The 19,831-nt window shown below is 42.8% G+C and overlaps 2 protein-coding genes across 4 annotated transcripts in view; one reads left to right on the top strand and one right to left on the bottom strand.

The window, feature by feature from the left end:
• Nucleotides 1-296: 296 nt before the first annotated feature.
• Nucleotides 297-7,022, bottom strand: TMED2 (transmembrane p24 trafficking protein 2). Of its 2 annotated transcripts, XM_062590018.1 has the most exons (5): nt 6,786-7,022; nt 5,240-5,432; nt 4,801-4,821; nt 2,842-2,949; nt 297-1,801 (listed from the first exon to the last, which is right to left on the bottom strand). In XM_062590018.1, exons 1-5 carry the CDS (start codon nt 6,963-6,965, stop codon nt 1,677-1,679), a joined length of 627 nt encoding a protein of 208 aa, XP_062446002.1. In that variant the 5' UTR covers nt 6,966-7,022; the 3' UTR covers nt 297-1,676. The 2 variants fall into 2 exon arrangements, with proteins under 2 accessions (XP_062446002.1, XP_062446003.1); XM_062590019.1 differs by lacking the exon at nt 4,801-4,821 and having other exon boundaries at nt 6,786-7,021.
• Nucleotides 7,023-9,715: 2,693 nt separating this feature from the next.
• RILPL1 (Rab interacting lysosomal protein like 1) overlaps nt 9,716-19,831 on the top strand; it is a 27,489-nt gene continuing 17,373 nt past the window's right edge. For both annotated transcript variants that reach the window (XM_062589694.1, XM_062589695.1), the window contains exons 1-3: nt 9,716-10,080; nt 13,607-13,757; nt 19,275-19,393. In XM_062589694.1, the coding sequence (XP_062445678.1) occupies nt 9,784-10,080; nt 13,607-13,757; nt 19,275-19,393 (567 nt within the window). In that variant the 5' untranslated portion in view covers nt 9,716-9,783. The remainder of the gene's footprint in view (nt 10,081-13,606; nt 13,758-19,274; nt 19,394-19,831) is intronic.

Genomic DNA, 19,831 nt, shown 5'->3' with positions numbered 1-19,831 from the left:
CTTCTAAAACCCGCGCGCAGCAGCTCTGCCTTCCTTCTTCATTCGGCTGCAGCCAAAGGGCACGTTTTAACGCATCCTAACACCGCAGGCACATCTGCGGGTCATACATGAGCCCCGTGACACGAGACCACGCCAAGCTGTAGATTTAGAATTACCTGCAATTCCTTCTACCACACAAAGGAGGACAGCACGTGAATGAATTCCTCACAACCATTTTTCTAAGAAACATTTAAGTAACAGCTTTGAGTATTAAACAGCACATTCTTTAAAGCAAAGGAAAAAAGATACAAAGTTACTTTTCTTAAAGAATTTGTTTATTTATCGAACCTGGGTCATATTTAGATTCACAAGCAATTTTAAATGTACATCTTAGAATTCTATTTGAGTGTTTTTACACAAAAATATTGGCACACAACAGTTGCAATAAGGTGTAATAGCCACCTTTCTGAAGAACTGCTGCAAGTGTTCACCCAAGGTTGAAAAAACTTTACCTGGAACATGAAAACCTGTAACAAATTTTAAATTAATTGTATAAAACTGTTGTGTGTTACTTGTAGAGGCTCCCCCCTGGAAAAGACCCCACCCCACCCCCAAAATGATTACAACTAATATACATCAGTCACAACATAATCCTGGCTCAGCACCCACACCAGACACTTCTTTAATTTTTAAACCCATCATCAGATACCAAGAAAAGTAGCTTTATACAAAAACAAAAATCTACATGTGCCTGAAATAAAGAAAACACACCAGTATTTAGCATTATGCTAATTACAACCAGATAATGGCAGAGACTGCCACTTAACTTAAATACAAGGGCTGCATAGCATTGCAATAAACCCCTAGAACCATTAACCCTTTGGGATCAGGAATCCAGTTTTCCTGAACACTAATGCATTCTGCAATAGTGCCAACAGTCTGAGCTTTGGATCTGCAAAAACCAAAGGGTTAACTACTATTTGCCAAGACACTGCACACAATTGGCTTCAATATAAACCTGTGAAAAACTGAAAACTGTATGATGAACATTTGGTAATGAGCAGAGAGAATGTATTTTGATAACAACTATTTAATTAAAAAAACCTTAGGAACAAGTTGATTTAATTAAGATAGTTACTGAAGAAGTTTCTTTTAAACAGCAACTAGGTATGCATACTAGACTAGAAGTCGTCATCTGCCTTCTATTCCTTTTCAGAATAGAGTTCCAATTGTTCCTTCTTGGCAGTTTACATAAGTGAAAAGGGGATTATTTTGATTTCATAACACCTACTGCAGGGTTAAAGATGTCAAAAACGCCAACAGTCACATTAGGGCCTTGTACCGTTTCCCTAGATAGAACTGCAAGTACTTATGAAAACAGAAAAATAAAAAGTTAGAAAAAGACATCAACATTGCTTATTACTACAGTTGAATTACAGCATTTGCAGCTTGCTTGGACCTCGCTTAGCATAGACTAGGCAGATTTCAGTGAAAAAAAAATACGGCAATTAAGTGATGAGATTTTAGCACAGCTTTTGCTACAGAAGATATATAAAAACATTTCATTTTAACTAGGAAGGAACGTAAGCAAATAAGTTTTAAAGTTCAGTAAAGAGGGTTTAGAAACTAAATGACTTTTTTGTGACCAAGATGTTTGGTAGACAGTGAACTGAAATCCAGGATCAGGAAAAGTATTCTTAAACAACTCTTCGAACTTCAAAAAACCTCTTCAGATAGTAGATTTGTCCCAGTGTCATGGCAACTAGTACAAGAGCTTCAAAGAATGACCAAAGGACCACTCTGCTGTTTGTGTTGTCATTAACTGTTGGAAAGAAAATCCAAGTAAGTGACAATGCCTTCAGAACAAATCTAAAAAACTTTAGAAACATGTGTCATCAAAATTGAAGTGCTGCACATAAGCTTCACACTTAGATCACTGATAATTTCTGCACCACAACAGCACAAATGTTGGAAAAGGACTCTGCAGTCTTAAAGATAAGGATTGATAGCTCATGGGCTTTTTTTTCCTCTGTTGAATCTTACGCTTCAAGGAATGGAAAGCTATTCAAGCAGCTACATTAACATCAACTATGGACATCCCACTGCAGCATATTTTTGCATCCTGTCCATCTTCAAAAAGCCTGGACAGAATTGTACAATGGCTAACCAGAAGCCACTTCCTTTTTCAAGTAACAGTCACATTTTCAAGTCTCAAAGTCAAGTGGAGAAGCAAGAAAAGAAAACCAATCATTAGCTGCAGATATCCATGAATTCAAAATATTCAGGGGTCACTACTTAATATAATGTTGTATTTTCCTATTAAGAAAAAGGTCTTATTTTGCTTGCTGAGCTTCCACTAATGCACTCCTTACCTTAGCTCTCACAACTTTATTACAAGAAAAAAGTTGTATTTTAGAAAATGAGGACTGTGAGGTAACCACGTTCTCTGCTAGGAAGTAACAGTAGCTCTGTTCTATTTCAACAAACTGTCTAAGACTTTGGCTCAATTATTAAGCCACACCCATTTCAAAGACAAAATAATAGTTCAGCGAAAGTCTACCACTGAAAATCATATCATTACTAATCACCTTCACGAATATGCCATTTATAAAAAACTATATCAATTTACAGCAATAAAGCAAAGATTATTTTGGGTAACAATCTTCACGACATGAGAGGTAAACCAGTTTAAAGAGAATTGCAAATGCTAACCATGTTCTTTATCGTATTGGCACGACTATCATAACTTGTTCTAAAGGTTTTTAGTAACTTGGAATAGTTTTCAAGGACTTGAACTTGAAAAATCATCATTTAAAGCACATTTGGGAGATGGGAGAGTGTATTTAAATTAAAGACACGTACTTGCTCTATGTATTCTCTCACGAACTTCCATGTATTCTTGTTCATGCTTTACAGCTGTCATGGCCACTGCTAACTCATTGATCATCTCTTCTAGCTTGTTCTGATGAGCTGAAGAATAATTCAAGAGGGATCAAAAATTTTGTTACTGACTCAAAAAAAAAAAAATTTTCATTAAAATTGATAAACAGTTACAGTTAACTTCCTGCCACATAGGAAGTTCTGAAAAATGCAGTCTGTACACCTGAAAACTTTAGCCTTGCAGCAAAATTAAGTTTTGTTGTTGTTGTAGTATTCTTCCAAACGAGTCTCTATGGTATTTAATGATCAGGCAAATATCTTTCTCCACAACCAACTAGAAGACAGAGGATGCCCAAGTTAGAGGCAGTACAGACCACTTATTTCCAGTATGGGTACATCTCAAGAAAACAGAAGGTAAAGACACATGAGATCAATACTACACTAGTACCTACTTTGCCAGTATCTCCAATATGTTGCAAACAATTTAACATTACAGCTTTTACTAGTTGTTAAGCTTGCCAAAATAGAACAACTGAGAATTTAGCTTACGATCATGATGTTGGCAAACCAAGATGACTTTCTGAAGCAATATACTACGTATTGAGATCTTCCTTTTTAGTCAAGCACAGCATTCAGCAGAAACAATGCCAAAGGGGCCTAGAGGAGGGCAAGAACTGGCCTCAGGTTCTGGTATTGTCATGAAAGCAGAGGAGGAAAATAGCAAACCAATGACAGTGGAAACCTAGCTTGAGATTGCTCAGCAAATGGAAGGACCGAAGATCCAAGATTTAGTGATCTGACTGTCAATCACAGGCTCTTTTTAATACCTTCATGCTCAAAAGATTGTCCACTTAAAAAAAACTAAATTATTAAACTAATTTGAGGTTTTCTAGCACCAAGATGCAAAAAACAATATGTATGTTGAAGGGACATATTGACTTTGAAGCTACTTTGTATCACAAGCTGAGAATAAAACTATTCAAAATATTTACCTTTTGTGGAAGAGTCAGAAAGAGGACCAGATAATAAAGCTGATACAAGTTACAATAATCTGAATAGTCTACTAACAGTTATTAACAGTTTACTTGCTTTATTAATACAATACATTTCATGGCCATCTGGTCACTGCAATATGTGTTGCTTAGTAAGAGAGGACAATGCAGTTGCATGGATTATTTTAAGCCCACTGAAAAAAAATACTCTTAAAGAAAAGCATTTGCCTTAACAATCTAAAATCATATTAATATTCTTTACAACAGATATCATATACAAACTTAATCAAACATTTAATCGAGTCTTTTAAAAAAATCTCAAAAGTTAGGATTTGTTAAATATTTCAAGAAATATCAAGCACTCACTTCACACAATTACATACTTGCTAAAATAGAAAATGATTTATTGTCTTTCTAGCTACAGTTAGTGATTTCTAAATAAAACTTTAGAGCTTGTTAACCAATTCAATCATTTATTTTACAGCAAATGATGTTTCAACTCTTTCCCTTGAAACATTACTGTGAATTCATAACGTAAAAGCAGCAGCCTGTTGCCTCCAAAAGGCCTCGATTACCCAACATCTACTTTAGCAGTAGAAAGCAAACACCACCTAAAATATCTAATGTTCCTGGATGTTCAGTGCTTTAGTTCAACTCCACCTAGAACTCCTGCTCATGTCTTCTGCTAGCCATAATCAATCATCTGAAGACAAACCATCGTGGACAGCTCAAGCACCTGATCCCCAGAGCTGCTAGGTATCTAAACCTCTTAGTGGAAGCTTGCAGGTGCTCAGCATCGCTCATAATCAGACCTTATATGTAGTTTATTAAAAAGACATTCTCATGCTACAAACAGATGTTAAAGAGAAAAAGCAGACGTTAGATGTTAGTGAATAAACAAATGCACAAGACAAGATGCTAATGAGCTTTCAAAAAGCAATACACATACCATCCCAGGTATCTCCACCACCTAGAGAAAAGTGTAAGAGATGAACACAAGTACAGGACAAAAGGCTGCAGATAAAACAGTAACTTACATGGCTAAGAGAAAATTTATATATTAGCACATTTATCAAAGAGCTCAGCTAATCCATGTAGTAATCTACATACTGCTGAGCAAACTAGAAATCAGAGAACGAAACTGAGGAAAAGACTAAAGGATGAAAGCATTAGTTTCTGCTGATAGCTGAGTGATTCCCTGGTGCTTTTGCATTAAGTTGTGTAATGACATCTAAAAACATCCATATCCATTTTAGCTGTGCAAGAAAACAGCTAACTAGACAGGCTGTCCCTAGAAACAGGAATTCTGAAAACTCTAGTCAAGTTCCAAAGTCATGCATGAAAAGCTCTCAAGCCAGAGCTAAGTTCTTTTCAGGAGTTTTCCTCACCTTCTGTCTCCATGTCCTGCCCCTTTGGAGCTTCCCCAATATCAATAGTGAACATCACTATCTTGGGAGTCATGGTGGACATCCTGTTACTAAAGCAAAACTTGTAAGTTCCATCCATGTGGGCAGCAAATGTGTATTTTCCACTGGACTCTCGATCACCTTTATAAATCCCTTTATTATCAGGCCCTGTAATCTGGATGAGAATAAAATATCATTTATTTGATTTAAGATAAGGTTTTTAAATGCATCATTACAGTACTGCATGCATATTCTGAAGTTATCCAGTCAGACTTAACAATAACATCTGTAATCTGATCACCTCTGTATCTTCCCTCCCACAGCCCAAAAGCAGTGCTGCATTTTTCCACCTAGGAATCTTTTTTTAAAGCAATCTCTTGGTAAAGGTATGTGAAAGCCTCTCTTACTGGCCAAAATCTACTTTTCTTCCATAGTCAAGATAAAAAGCATTCAAGAACAAGCAAACCACAATCTACCTACAGCTCTGGCTGTTAGCCAAATGAATAACTGCAGGGGAAACCTTATCTCTGATGTTTGAAGGAAAACAAAATGGGTGAAAAAAATATTTCTCCAGTATGTCAATACTTCTTCAGGCATACAACTGTGTATTGTTGCAGTTGCCATCTCAGATGGAGCCAGAGCAATGCGTGCTCAGGGGATCTTAGGGCTTCCACTCCAAGAGGTCACCAAATCCAGCTGCTGACACTGAAACACAATTTCACAGCTTCCCGACTTTCTTTCCTGTACCAAAGTGGTGCATAGTTTTACATTATTCTATCTGATCTCAGAAACAACTCTCACATGGCTAAGTCACACTAGTGAAACAATTATCTAGTGTTTACCAAGATGAAGTTTTTATTATTCTCTTACTGATTTGATTTCTTATTGAAGGAAAGGACTTACAACTTTTAGGATATCGACTTGCCTAAACAAGGTAACACCTTTTGAGTCAAAAAAGAGGCATCACTCCCAGAAAACAAAAAACAAAAAACAAAAAAAAAAAAAAACAAAAAAAAGACAACACTCTGTAAAGAGCAACCCTGTTCATTCTCCCCACCAGCAAAAGGTTTGTTTTAACTAGACTATGCCGAATGGAATAAGGAAGAAAATTCCAAGAGAACAGCTCTAGAAACGGAGCAAGAGGAAAGAGGTTTTCTTTCCCCAGCGCCTTCCGCCGAAATAGCAGAAATGACGAGCGGTTACCCCCGGGCACCGCAACTGCCAAAAGCGGCACCTCATCCTCTTCGAGACAGTGCAGGCCGCCCAGGGCCGCGGTGCGAGCCGGGGCGGGAGCCCTTCGGCGCGGCAGACCGGCGGCGGGCGCTCCCCAAACTTCGCGGGCCGCTCGAACCACGCTCGAGTCAGTCTCTACCGCGCACCTCGGCAGTGCAGCCTCCCCCCTCCCTCCGCCGCCTCCTCTGCGCGCTGCGGCCTCCCGAGCGCGCAGGGCCCGGGCCCGGGGCCGCCTCGCCGCCGCCCCGCCCGCGGCGGCCGGGCCCAAGGTCAGCGCGGCGCCGTCCCGCCTCACCTCCACGTCGATGTCGAGGAACCCCCCCTCCGCCACCTCGAAGATGAGCCCCATCTTGGTGCCGGAGGGCACCCGCTCCAGGAAGCACTCCTCGGCGTGCGCGTCGATGCTCACGAAGTAGGCGGCGGCCGGGGCGGCCAGCGCGGCCAGCAGCGCCAGCACCGCCCGCACCGGCGACATGGCGGAGCCCAGGGGGAGGGGGCGCCGAGCGGCGGACCAGCAGGAAAAGGGGAGGGGGCACTTCCGCCCCTCGCCACGCCCCTTCCGGGGCACGGGGCCGCCGCTCATAGGCCGGCACAATCCCACTGCCACGTACGGCCGGGCCTACGGTGGCCATCGAGGGCCCGCTCACAGAGGAACGGGCTTAATCCCCGAGGCGGAGAACCGCGCGTCTCAGGAGGCGAGGCCCGTCCAAACATCAACCAATGAGCGCTGAGGAAGGGCGGAGCGTCGGCGGCAGAAGACCAATCAGCGCGAGACAGGAAGAGCGGCCCTATCAGAAAGGAGAAGAGCCGCGCGCGGAGATAGGCGCGGGGTGGGGTGACGAGGCGGCGTTGCCCGGCAACCGCTGGGGGGCGCGGCGCGCGGGCGGCTCCTGAGAGGGCCAAGGCGGCCGTTCCGGCGGCGGCCGCCGCTGCAGCCCGCGAAATCCGAACCTGCTGCTTACGCGCACGGACTGGGGAGCGTCAACGACTGCGGAAGTAACGGGCAAGGGGATCGTTGCATGGGGGCTGGGACTGCCCCCAGCAAGAAAAGGGAGTCACGATACGTGGCAGGCTGCTGTGTCACCCAAGAACAACAGTGCTTAGATAGCACTTTTTAAGCCATATTTAAGAATAATAGCCTTAAAAAGACATTTACGGTCACGCTTCAGTGCTAATTGCCCCCTCCCGAAAAAATCCAGTCAGATATGCAGAAGGTTATTTCAGAGCTTAGAGAAGCCTGTTGTCATGACTAGCTGCTTTGATTGTCAGCAGAGGATTTAAAGACTGAAGCACAATCTGGCTTTCCAGTGAAATATTTATACACTTTGTATATGCTAAGTGCCTGTTATTGTACTCCTGCTAATACTCAGATGCAGCATTTGTCTTCAGTTTCATGACAAACATAATGGAAATACTAGATTTAGGTAGGTAAATGTAGCTGGTATTCAAGCTGCCGTTCCTCGCTAGCAGAGCTGACTGCGTTAGTGCGAGCTGCAGCTCTGGGTTGGGAAATAGGGGAATGGAAAACTTCCAGCAAGGGGGACACGAACTGAGGAGCATAGTAGGTCACTTATGTAATCCTGAGTCAAGACCTACTCTGCTGGGTCACTAAAATCTTTCATTGTCTCCAGTGAGTTTGGCTCAGGCTCTAGCCTAGCATATGCATAAACTAAAAATTAAGCATATGCATAAACTAAAAATTAAGCATATGCATAAGCATAAACTAATGCAGTGCAATTTGCTGTGCTGTTTTTTCATCTGTTTCAAGGTGGTTTTAGTTACTCTTGCCACTACCACATTCTCTTAATTATTACGTTTTTTTCTTTGCATGCATTTGTGCATAACACCAGGAAATTACTTAATAATGACTCTGGCTATGTGATTTTTTTCTCATCTCTAGCACAAATAAAATGATCGATTCACAGTGTCTATTTCCCTGAGGTCCTGGCAAGTGCTCTTCAAAGATGTTGTTGATACCATTACTGCTTTTCATGTATTCTTAAGCTGTGTTTTCCAGGAAAGGATAACTATGGCATTAGCTATCCTCAGGATCTCTCTGTAACTTCAGGTATTATGCTGGAATGCTTTATTTATTAGAGATTAACAACATGCGGATGCACTTTCACAAGTTATCATTGATTATTTTTATTAAGTAAAGGGAGTTGAATGTCAAACACAGATATTTGGGAACTTGCTGCCTTCTCAGCCACACAGGTCAGTGAGGATGAGTGTCTACTGGCAGCATATGAGGATGTTCCTAATTTTGTCCCTCATGACAGAATGTCATGCTAACACTGACAGCATTGCGTGAATAAGTTCATCTGAGTGTCAGAGTGTCACAATGTTTCATGTCATTCAAACTTCCCATTCACTTGCACTGGTGTTTTGCATCTGCCAGAAGGCAGAATTAGTTCTGCATTTAGAATACGCGGTGTGTATCAGTCATCGTAAACGTCTTTTGCAACTTCAGTTTTATTTCCCCTGTCTCGTTCTAAGGGTTGTTATTCATAGTATCTTGTCCAAAGTTTAAGATATTATTCCTGCACTGTGTAGAGCACGTGACAGGACTGGGACCTAAAATAATTTCACGGCACATTTAATTTAACCTTAAAAGCTGAAATACATTTTGTGCGTTCTGCATGTACAGTAGTTATTAACACCTATCACATTTCGGAAACAGGTTTCACTTTAGATTAAACTGCTATCAATCTGTTACCGAAGGCTGTGAGAATACGAGTAGCTCAAGCGCGCAGTCACACCTAAAGGCACTGAAAGCGAAAACGCAGCCGAGCGCAGCCGCCATTCACCAGCAAGCGGAGGCGCGCAGCCTCCGTTCACACCCTCCAGCCGTGCCGGGGCACGACGCTGCCCTTGGAGCGCCAAAAGCCGCCGCCGCCGCGTGCAGAAACACCCTGGGAAAGGGCAGGGGAAGGAACCAAACGGGCGGCGGCGGCTTCCCGCGCGGAGCCCCCGGGCCCGGCCGCGGCGGCGGCGCTGAGCATGCGCGGCGCCTGCTGGGGGCGGGCCGGGGGGCGGGGCAATGGCGGGCCGGGGGGCGGGGCAATGGCGGGCCGGGGGCGGGCGGCGGGAAGGCCACGCCCCCTCCGCTCCCTCGCTCCGCTCCCGCCGCCCGAACGCGCCGCGCCGAGCCGCGCCGCGCCGCGCCGCGCAGGAGTTGTTGCGGGAGTTGCGGCGGGCGGCCCCGCGGGCGGCCGGGGCGGCGCAGCGCGGCCCCTGCGAGGGGGGCGCCCCGCGGGCGGCCGGGGCGCCCCGCCGCCGCCTATGAGGGAGCCATGGAGGGCGGCGGGGGGGCGCCGCCCGCCCTGGAGAAGAACGCGGCGGAGCTGACCGTCATGGACGTCTACGACATCGCCTCGGCCGTGGGGCAGGAGTTCGAGCGGGTCATCGACCAGCACGGCTGCGAGGCCATCGCCCGCCTCATGCCCAAGGTGGTGCGGGTGCTGGAGATCCTGGAGGTGCTGGTGAGCCGCAACCACATCAACCCCGAGATGGAGGAGCTGCGCCTGGAGCTCGACCGCCTGCGCCTGGAGAGGATGGACCGCATCGAGAAGGAGCGCAAGCACCAGAAGGTGTGGGCGGCCGCCGGGCCGGGGGGGCTGCGCGGACGCCGCCTGGGCCTCGCCGAGGCTTTGCGGTTTGTTGTTGGTTTGGTTGGTTTCTTCCCTCCTGGAAGTTTCCTTCCTCCTTCCCTTTCTCCACCCCTTTCCCGGCCTCTGCGTTTCCTTTCCCTCGCATCCCCGCGGAGACGGAGACGGGCTCCTGCTCCAGCCTCCCCTCTCCTGAAGCGCGCGCGGCTTCCCGCTAGGCCACAAAAGGTCACTGACAATAATGCGCTTTTCTCTCCAGAGCTGTGAATGATTTAGCAGCGTAGTCTTCCCGGCGCGCTCGTCGGGCAGGCAAGTCATAGGAGGACCAGGCGATTTCAGGTCAGTGTTAGAGCTGAAGAGTAGGGAAGAGCATGCTCCCGGGTTCCTGCTCCGTCCTCTGACGATAAGACGTTGTCCCTCGCCTCGACCTGGGGCGGTCACCGCGTTCTCAGTCCCTGCTCCCCTAGACCCCCAAGGTGGAGATCGTTTCCAACATCCTATTGCTTCAGCATGACAGGACAGCACGAGTTATTCCACTTATTGCAGGTACATGGCAGATCTGTTCTTCGAACTGCCCAACAACTGATTTGAAGTTTAAAGAAATGATTCTTCTAGCATGTGACTGTGCTAAGTCATCCCTGCTGCCTCATTCCTTTTCTGCTTGCACGCACAGATTGAGAGTAAAGTGGAGACAGGGAACTTCTGGAGAACAGACCTCAAACTTCACAAGTTAGTTTAGATTTCTTTACAATAGTTTCACATATGTGTTTTTTAAGTCAGCTAAGTGACTTATCTGTAGCATATGAAAAATCTAGGACAATTCTTGCAACATTTTGCAGGAGTATGCTTAGGACAGTGTTTCTAGAAAGGATGGTGGAAAACTTTTAATTAATAAAGCCCTGGTAAGCCTCCAGAGGATGAAATCTTTTACTGGCCAGAGAATGAACACGAGTACATCATTTACCAAATCCATGCCTTTATCCATCTGGTTAATCTCATATCTAACTTGGAGGCAAGCGGGTGGTCTGTTGTGCTGGTCCCATACTGTGTCTGGACCCTCTGCTAGCATCAAATTTGTTCTTCCTCTGACAGCTCTAGCTTCACATCTGGGAAGAACTGTAACAAGTCAGAGTTTTCCATTGATTTTGCAGTGATCACTATATTGCTAGCCAACAATAATTCTTTATCACTGGATGCATTAAAAAAAAAAAGAAATCTGCATGATGAACCAGATACAGTTGCCAGGCTTGGTAGCAACATCCAGTATGTTGGCACAAGCTAGTATCTTTGTAGATGTTCCTGAAGTCCATGCATATGTTAAAAGGCTTCCTAAACATGTCAACTGCATAACATTGTACTTGCTAGATGACAACTTATTCTCTGCCAGTTACTCATCCATACTCTGCCAAGTTTCCTCATAGTCATGAAATGAGTCAGGGACTGTTCAGATAATCCAGATGAATGCTGGAAACACATTTTAATAGAGAAAATGACACATGTGCACAAATATGATACTTTTTAAATCAAGTTTTCCCCCTTAATTCCCAGCCCACTAAGGTGTTTAAAAAACAGCAGTTTCAAATCCATTTGTCTGCCAGTGTAAGAGTTTGAAGACTAACTCTTTCATCATAGGACAGGTGCTGGTAAGCAGAAAAGGTCAGAGACTGAGAAATATTTGGGACCTGAAAGCCTCCAAAAAAACAAACCAAACAAGCTTTTAGTAGTTTCCAGCAAGCATCAGTTTGGACTTTCAGCACTCAAGAGAGTCTTAAGACAGGACTCTCTTTTCTCTATACATCTGGCTCAGCTCTGGCTGAGGTTTCCTGAGCCGCCTGGCACCTACTGACCCACAGATCCCTTGCCTTCTCTGTCTCATACTGTCACTAATGAAGGTTCAGAAGTTCATTTGTGCTCCAGTTCCTTGGGTTCTTCAATAGCAGTAAATAGGAAAGTTTTCCCAGGCGAACTTTAATGTAATTGTGCATTTATGGTGCAGCCATATATAAAATATGCAAGGTTTGATAGTTCAAGTTTGTGCATGTGTATTTGATTTTGTTTTCTTTTATCAATATGCTTATAACTACAACAAATATGCTGGTTTTATCATCTGAATGAGGTCAGCACGTTATTCTAGGTAGAGTTATAGGCTGCAACATCACTATAAACAGTCTAGATATTTGGTGAAATAAAGTTTCATGACAGATTTGCATTTCTCTCAAGATAGTGCTTCAAGTAAAGATAATGATGATTCATTAAACTTTCTGTACTTCTTAATAGTTAAGCCTGCATGGTTATAAACAACATATAGATTATTGTAAATCTATTTCTCATATAGTGTTTACTGTAAATGTCTTGGTATACACAAAGACATAAAATGACAGCAATGCAATAATAATTACTGGAATAAAATGGTATTTCATTTGGACCTGAAAACCAATAGGAACATGATTTCTCATTAATAGAACATACACTCAAAGCAGAAAGCTATCCTGTCGTGTCTCAGCAGAGCTTATTTTAGCCTAGAGCAGTGCTTGGCTGTTGTTGTCTGAGTGTGTTTTGTTGTTAGGTAGGAAGGGGGCATGCTGGATGAACGTAAAAGTCAGCAAATGGCTCAGCCTGGCTCCAGTGATCTGCATGCAGCTTTTTTTGTTTTAAGCACATACGTGAAAATGTGGTGCAGAATGCTCCCCACTGCAGAAATACGATTGATGGCAAAGACTTTTGGAACAAGTATAGCTCTAAATATGACTGTCTTTTCTTGAGGAGATCTTTGTTTTCTGTCCTAATTTGACCTTTACAAGGATTGGTGACAGCTGCTCTTGATACACAGTGTCCTGACGAATAGGCGTCGTTATTTTGAATGGCTTCACTATCACTAACATAGCTGTCACTCAAAACATTCCATATAGAACAACTCGCTTAAAAAGAAACATAACTGTCTTGTGTTTGCCATGTGGACTAGGATATCTGGATTTGTTGCACAGTATCATGCACTCGTTATTTTATACTTGTGTTTCATAACACAAATTTAGACTAAAGATGCTACTCTTAAAATAAGTGAGCCTAACTCTGTCTCTCCTAGTCCATACTGTGATGTTTCTGGGGCATTTATAACAGCCTTCTAAGCTGCTTCCTGGGATCCAAGAGGTAACTCTTGGTTATGTTTGGTTATCTTGTCCAACACAGCAGTCCCCTTAATGTGGTTCCCACAGTAAAGTGGGGCGTACGAAACCATTCTTTGGATAGCTTGCACATCAAAGATGTTTGCATCAGGAATTGTCTCCTTGCATATTTACATTCAGCATATAGCATAAGGAGACTTTGTTCAGTGGGCGTCTTGGTGCTGATATTAGAAAAATTGAGGCTACTTTGAATTTCTTAGAAGATACCATTTAATTATTTTCTGTAAGAAACCTAGGATTGCTACTAGTTTGATATGTAAATAGCCTAGCCAAAGACTCTTAACATGTTTATAAATATAAATGTGTTGTCCTGGTCTACCTTTTAGGAGTTAGAACTTGTGGAGGATGTCTGGAGAGGGGAAGCACAGGATCTTCTTACTCAAATTGCACAGCTGCAGGAGGAGAATAAACAACTGATGACAAACTTGTCTCACAAAGACATTAATTTCACTGAAGAGGAATTTCAGAAACATGAAGGCAAGTTTGATGTTTCAAATTCAGTACTTGCTTTTGTCATAAAAAGCATTACTCTATCACAATATTTTGACTGGCTATTCCAGCTTTTTTGCACTAGATTAATGCAGGACTTTTTCTGGTTACCTGAATAGAAAAGCTCTGAACAAATGAGACATGATAAGAGGTGGGACCAGGAGGAAAAAAATGCCTAAACAGTTCTTTGTTTGTCTGAGAAGCATCTTTAAAAGTAAAGTTTAGCTTCATTTTTGGTCTATCACTTTATGTTTTTAGTTAGCATCTTGCAAAAAAACATTCTTATGCTTCCCTTATGTTTGTTCACATTGTTGTGCACAAAAACAAGTGCAAGTGTAGAATAGGTGAATAGCCAGTTTAGTATACATGAAGAGACTTCTAATCCAGGGAGTGTGTGAATCCTAAAGAAATGAAACAACTGATTAATTCATGGGCAGCTTCTTTCTTGAGATAGAAGGAAGTTCAAGACAAATGGTTCTGATTCACAACTGCAGGTAGATTTCACTGCAGCAACTGAAACAATTTCCATCCTCATCTCTTACTCATACCTCAGTAAGCAGTCCTTACTCAAGAACAGGGGCAGATGACTGGATTTATATTTGTTCCACAATTCATAGCATATTATTTGAATCTGATGGCTACCAATTTCATTTCATGATATTTTGCTGGGGTGTAAGCTGAGGAGTTGAAGGAATGACTATGCAGCTTTGGGGATGAGGCACCTTGAGCTGAGATGAGGTGGACAGCTAAGAATGGTAGTAGCTTCACTGCAGCAGCAAAACCTGCCTGTGACTGTCTGTCTGGAAGCGGGCGGCTTTATGAGCTATTAGGACATAGACAGGACTCTGGTTTCCTGTTTCAAGCCACAGTACTCCTGTTGCAGTATGTTCTGATTATCAATAGTCAGGGCTGCTTCAGCAGGTTTATATCCTATGTGAAGCACCTAAACACGCTGGCTAATTTGGAAATCAAACCACTTAACTGACCATCTTATCTCTACAATAAAGCATTAGCAACAAAGTTCCCAAATGCCGAAGGTTGGGATTAAACTGAGACTTGGATTAAATTTGATCCAACGCTGCAGAAGTTGCACCTGCTTCCCTGGCACAGAATTCAACCCAGAGGTTGAGTACTGCTCATTTGCCCTGAGGAGGAGTGTAACGGAATCTTTTGGAAGCAAAAATCATTAAACCTCTCAAGATCACTACTTCTCTATAACAAATTCAGCTCTTTCAATTTAATAGTCAAGATACCTTCAAGAGGTAGCTTGACATCAGCCTACGAAGTGTCAAAATGGCAATGATGAGTCATGGGCCATGAAGATGATGACATATTGTTACAAAGAACCAACTTTGTCTTTGTTTTCTTTTTTTTCTCTTTCTCAGTGAGTATCTAGCGCACTGCAGCTTGTTACTTTGTATTTAAATATAACCATACTCTATATTCAGCTAGCCAGGCAAATACCAGACATGCTTTTCATATTATTTTTACTTTGTGTCTACCCAAGTGTAATAACACAAACAAAACACATTCCAGAGATCAGACTCTGGGACCACTAACACTCATCAGCCAAAATCATCAGTTTAAGTCAAATCACATTAATTTATAGCAACCTCAGTTTGGGAGCTATTATGTAAAACTCCCAGCTGTTTTCCTTTTAGGAGATTTTGCCATTAATGAATGGAGGCAGGTTTGTCTCAGATAGTTTGGATGGATAGGAAATCTCAAAAAGCATATAGGCTGCTTTTTTCCCTCTCCATCATCTAATCTGATGCATGTAGAGTCTACAGATGCAGTGTTTCAAGTCAATTACTTTTTTTTAGCTGGGCTAACTTTGACCAGACTCCAGTTTTGATATCTCAGCATGATTTAGTATTGTGATCATGTCTCCCCTTAGTGGCTAACTCCTGGGATTAACAGTTTGCTGCTTACTCACCAGGCAATTGGAGTTATTTTTAGCACAGCCAACAGAGGCCAGTGATTTGGGTGAGCAAGGTTCTGAGATTCAGTTCTTGCCAATTTACAGTCACATCAGAGTTCAGAGTGCCTCACTTTAAAGTAATGAAAGCATTTATGAGAGGGGGAGCTGCAATCCCATCTAAATAGGAGGACTTTGCAGAGAGAGCATCCACATTCTGAGCAGAGCAAGGTTCGTGTAAAAGATGCATGTGGCAGAACACAAAATACACAGAAGAGGGTAGAGATGAATCTACAATGTTCATTAATGCTACCCCTGCCTGAGCTCAAACTGTGCTTATTTGATGATGCTGACTGACCAGAATATCCTCATAAAATACTACGAGCAAACTTGACCCAACATGTGTCAAACAGGACAAACAGGCTGCTGTATTGCGTCTGCAAGAGGAGCTGCTGTCTCAGAGCAGCTGCGGTAGTGCCAACAAGAAGTAGGATGGCAGCAGACAGTAGTGTGAACCTCTTGTGTTTGGCTGTTGAGGAATCTACTGTCCCCTTGCAAAAGCAGAAGCAAGCTTCTATTCTGAGTATTTGCAGAGTGGCAGTGCCACAGACTCTGGTTTGTTGTGCTAGAGCCTGTATGAACACAATAGTCCCTAAGCATAAACATGAAGGATGCTCATTTTTTCTTTTTCTTTTTTTAACTGCTTTCCTTTCTCTTGCTCTGTGGAACAATGCAGGGATCACAGCAGTTCACAGGAAGCTGCTGATAGGATGTGCCTAGGGAAGCCAGCTGGGTGTGCCATTTAAGATCTTGCAGATATTAGACTTTGAGTCATTTGAAGATAATTACTTTACATTTAGGGCACTTAGTGATTTCCCTCCCCTCTTCCTCAGTGCCTGGGAAAATGGAAGGAGATGATGTGACTGTTTCACAAACACTTCCCACCTTTCCTTTCCCCTCCTCCTAAAATAAGAAGGATAATGTAGTGATCTGAGCACACAATTGAAGTCTTTCATGCTCACCAAATGTTAGGGAGAAAAATGAGCACAGTGGGAGGAAAAGCAGTCAGCACTGAAATGCTACTTTATTCTTTAAATAGCACCTGTTATCTAGAGATCTCAAAGCATCTCACAAGTACTAATGAATATAACTATACTCACCATTCTGAGCTCCTACGGGGGGGGGGGGGGGGGGGTGAAACTGCCAATCTAAAATCTCACTGCAGTCCCTCTGTACCTCAAGGCTTTATTATTATTATTATTATTATTATTATTATTATTATTATTATATAATAATTTATTAATTTAATAATAATTTATACCCCAGTCCTGTGACTGGCTGTAGAAGGGTGGATCTAGGAGACCGCAGTGGGGTTTGCGGATGCGGTGGTGGTCTGTGAAGAACAAAGAAAATTGAAGTAAACAAGTACCCTAGTGATAGGAAAACTATGGAAAGATACCAGGGCTCTGTTGTGTTGGTTGGTGCGAGGGTCCCTGACTTGTTTGGGTTTGGGTTTGGGTTGGGTTTTTTTGGCTCCACCCAGCTATTATCAAGGCTCTGCTGTCTTTTCCTGTGTCTCTGCAAGTGAGGAAACTAAGAGAGGTGTAGGGACATGCCCAAGATCAGGGAGATGTCAGAGCTGGGTGTAAAATTCTAGCACTCCAGGCCTGTGCTTTGATAGGAGAGTATGACTCTCTTAAAAGAGCAAGTAGGACTGTGTGTCAGGGTCTAGCAGTCCTCCCTAAGGAGCACGAACCATTCCCATCCCAGTGAAGAATTAAAAGTATCTTGCAAAGTGCTAGAACCTGTGAGAGAGAGAGTAAGAGAACCAGGTTCCAGAAATAAAGCAGGTAAACTCACTGCAGAATTTAAAAAACAAGAATGTAATACTAGAATATGAGCACCTAGATGTTTTCTGGAGTTTGACAGGAACATGTCCTCTAAACCAACTCACCAGCCATCCCTGATGACCACTACAATTTTGAGCACAGCAGTTACCCATAATCTGCTGTACTGTAGTTCTGGGAGACTCCAAGCCCTTTTGCAATGGTAGATGAGAGCTGTTCTCCCTGTTCACAGTCATATACTTCTACACCTGCTTGGGAACCCACAGCTGCTGCAAAAGTGCAGGTTCACCAAAGAGTTACTCCATTTGTCTCTCAGATTTGTCTTGCTCTTGTGCATTACCCACCAGTTCAAATTGTTGATGCTCTGTAGGCTTGAGCCCTAAAGACATGCTGCCTACATTCTTTTATAGGAGCAACTTTGGATCTATCTGATGAGGGAAGAACAAATGTAGAAAGTCTGAGATTACGGTAGAAAGCAGAGATTTGGCCAGCTGGATACATCTGATGTGTATGAGCATATTTCCCCTGAGCACTGCCTCAGTATATTAAAAAGGAAATGGCTCTCCATTCACCCCAGAGTGGTTGGTGAATCATCACTGTTCGTAGTTCCCAGGTGAAGAAAGTTGAGGACACAAGGAACTAAGTGCTTTGCTAAAGCTAATAGAACAAGAGAGCAGTATAGCTTTAATGAGATAGATTAGGACCATCAAGCTGTATGTCTCTGTACAGTGATTATGCTGAGTTAATGTAATAAATTTTCCATCTCAACAAGTTAAAACTTCTGGTCTGTTGGCAGGATATTCCAGGAGCTCTTGATTTTCTCTGTAATGGCAGTTAATAGGAGAATGCTTCCTGTTTTGCAGTTTATGACTTTTTCTAATGAACTGCTGATCAGACTTCAGGTTAATCTAATCTCTTATCCATCTTCAAACAGAATCAACATTGGATTTTTGTCAATGTTTCAAAAATCTTTCACAAACAAAGTACCACTTAGGATTTTTCTCCGAAATATAATGACATTTATTATTTTTCTCCAAAGTATAATTATTCTAAATGTGAATTATCATACAGTGGGATGGGGAAAAGGTAGTAAAACATGCAGATAAAATACATCACCATAACTCAGACTAAATTTCTGTTCTGGATTCATGGATGAGGGTATCCTTTAGAGGTCCTGGTTCATCACACTCCAACCAGAGCTGTTAGTTTCGATTCCAATACGAAATCAGTCTAATTCAGTGCATTTCAGCTGGTCTGGATCTAGATGCAGTCCACCATAGTAGTATGTTTAGATCTTGCTGAGGACCCAGATGTTCTTATATTTCTTACAGTTTTCACAGTGTCTTGGTCAGCTGATTCTACAGGTTATCACACAAATAACCAAGCTCCCTGGCACATAATGTGACCATCACAGTGGATGTAAAGCCATTAGGTAGCAAGACAGAGCAACATTATTTTGCTGTTACAAATGCCTCTGAGGACTGTTAGATTTTTCAAGGATTTTCTGTGCAGTAGTTTACAGGGTGGATTGTATTGTCTATGTTCCCTATTACCCCGAAGTAATCTTCTTTTATCCAAAGCATCAGCCAAGAGTCTTCCTTTGATTTCCACAGCAGGCAGCTTCCAGAGCCTTTACTCAAATATTTCTCATTGTTATTGTTCTTGGTCTCAAAAATCCTGCTTGTCCTCAGTTTGTTTCCTCTGTTCTTTCTTTTTTTTCTTTCTTTTTTTTTCCCCCAGGAATGTCAGAAAGAGAGCGGCAAGTCATGAAGAAGCTGAAGGAAGTGGTAGATAAACAAAGAGATGAAATCAGGGCAAAGGACCGAGAGCTTGGACTTAAAAACGAGGATGTAGAGGCTGTAAGTGATTCTTGCTCTTCCTTTTTTCTTCTCCTCCTTTCTCACTCATGTTTCTATATCATTCTTTCAAGTTTTAAGTTAATTTAGAATTAGTAAACAATGCCAGATTAGCAACCCAGCATCTGAAGTGTTCTGCATAACGGTGGAGTGTGCAAGTACGGGCCACTCGTTTGGAGGTTGGACTAGATGATCCCCAGAGGTCCCTTCCAACCTTTCCAATTCTATGATTCTATGAAAATAACTAGCCAGCCTTCAGTGCAGGCACATACCCTCTGCTGCATTTGGAAGGACTGGAGGCACCTGGAGGGTAACTGGAAACCAGAGTGATAAGGGAAGAAGATGGGTGAGGAACAAGTTGTTTTGTTTGTTTCCTTAAAGGCCTGATACCTCCTCGCTTTCATGGAAACGGGGCAGGCAACTTTCTCTATCTTTCTGAAT

This window comes from Rhea pennata, chromosome 17, assembly GCF_028389875.1.
Source record: "Rhea pennata isolate bPtePen1 chromosome 17, bPtePen1.pri, whole genome shotgun sequence".
NCBI lineage: Eukaryota > Metazoa > Chordata > Aves > Rheiformes > Rheidae > Rhea > Rhea pennata.
The sequence above is the reverse complement of the archived record's forward strand: the minus strand, read 5'-3'. Positions and strand labels throughout refer to the sequence as shown.

Coding starts and splice junctions, on each gene's coding strand:
- TMED2 (XM_062590018.1), bottom strand. CDS start 6,965: ATGTCGCCGGTGCGGGCGGTGCTGGCGCTGCTGGCCGCGCTGGCCGCC. Junction 4,822..5,239: donor GCAGGACATGGAGACAGAAG/GTGAGGAAAACT, acceptor ACTTTTCTCTAG/GTGGTGGAGATACCTGGGAT. Junction 1,802..2,841: donor TGAGAGAATACATAGAGCAA/GTACGTGTCTTT, acceptor TCTTTCCAACAG/TTAATGACAACACAAACAGC.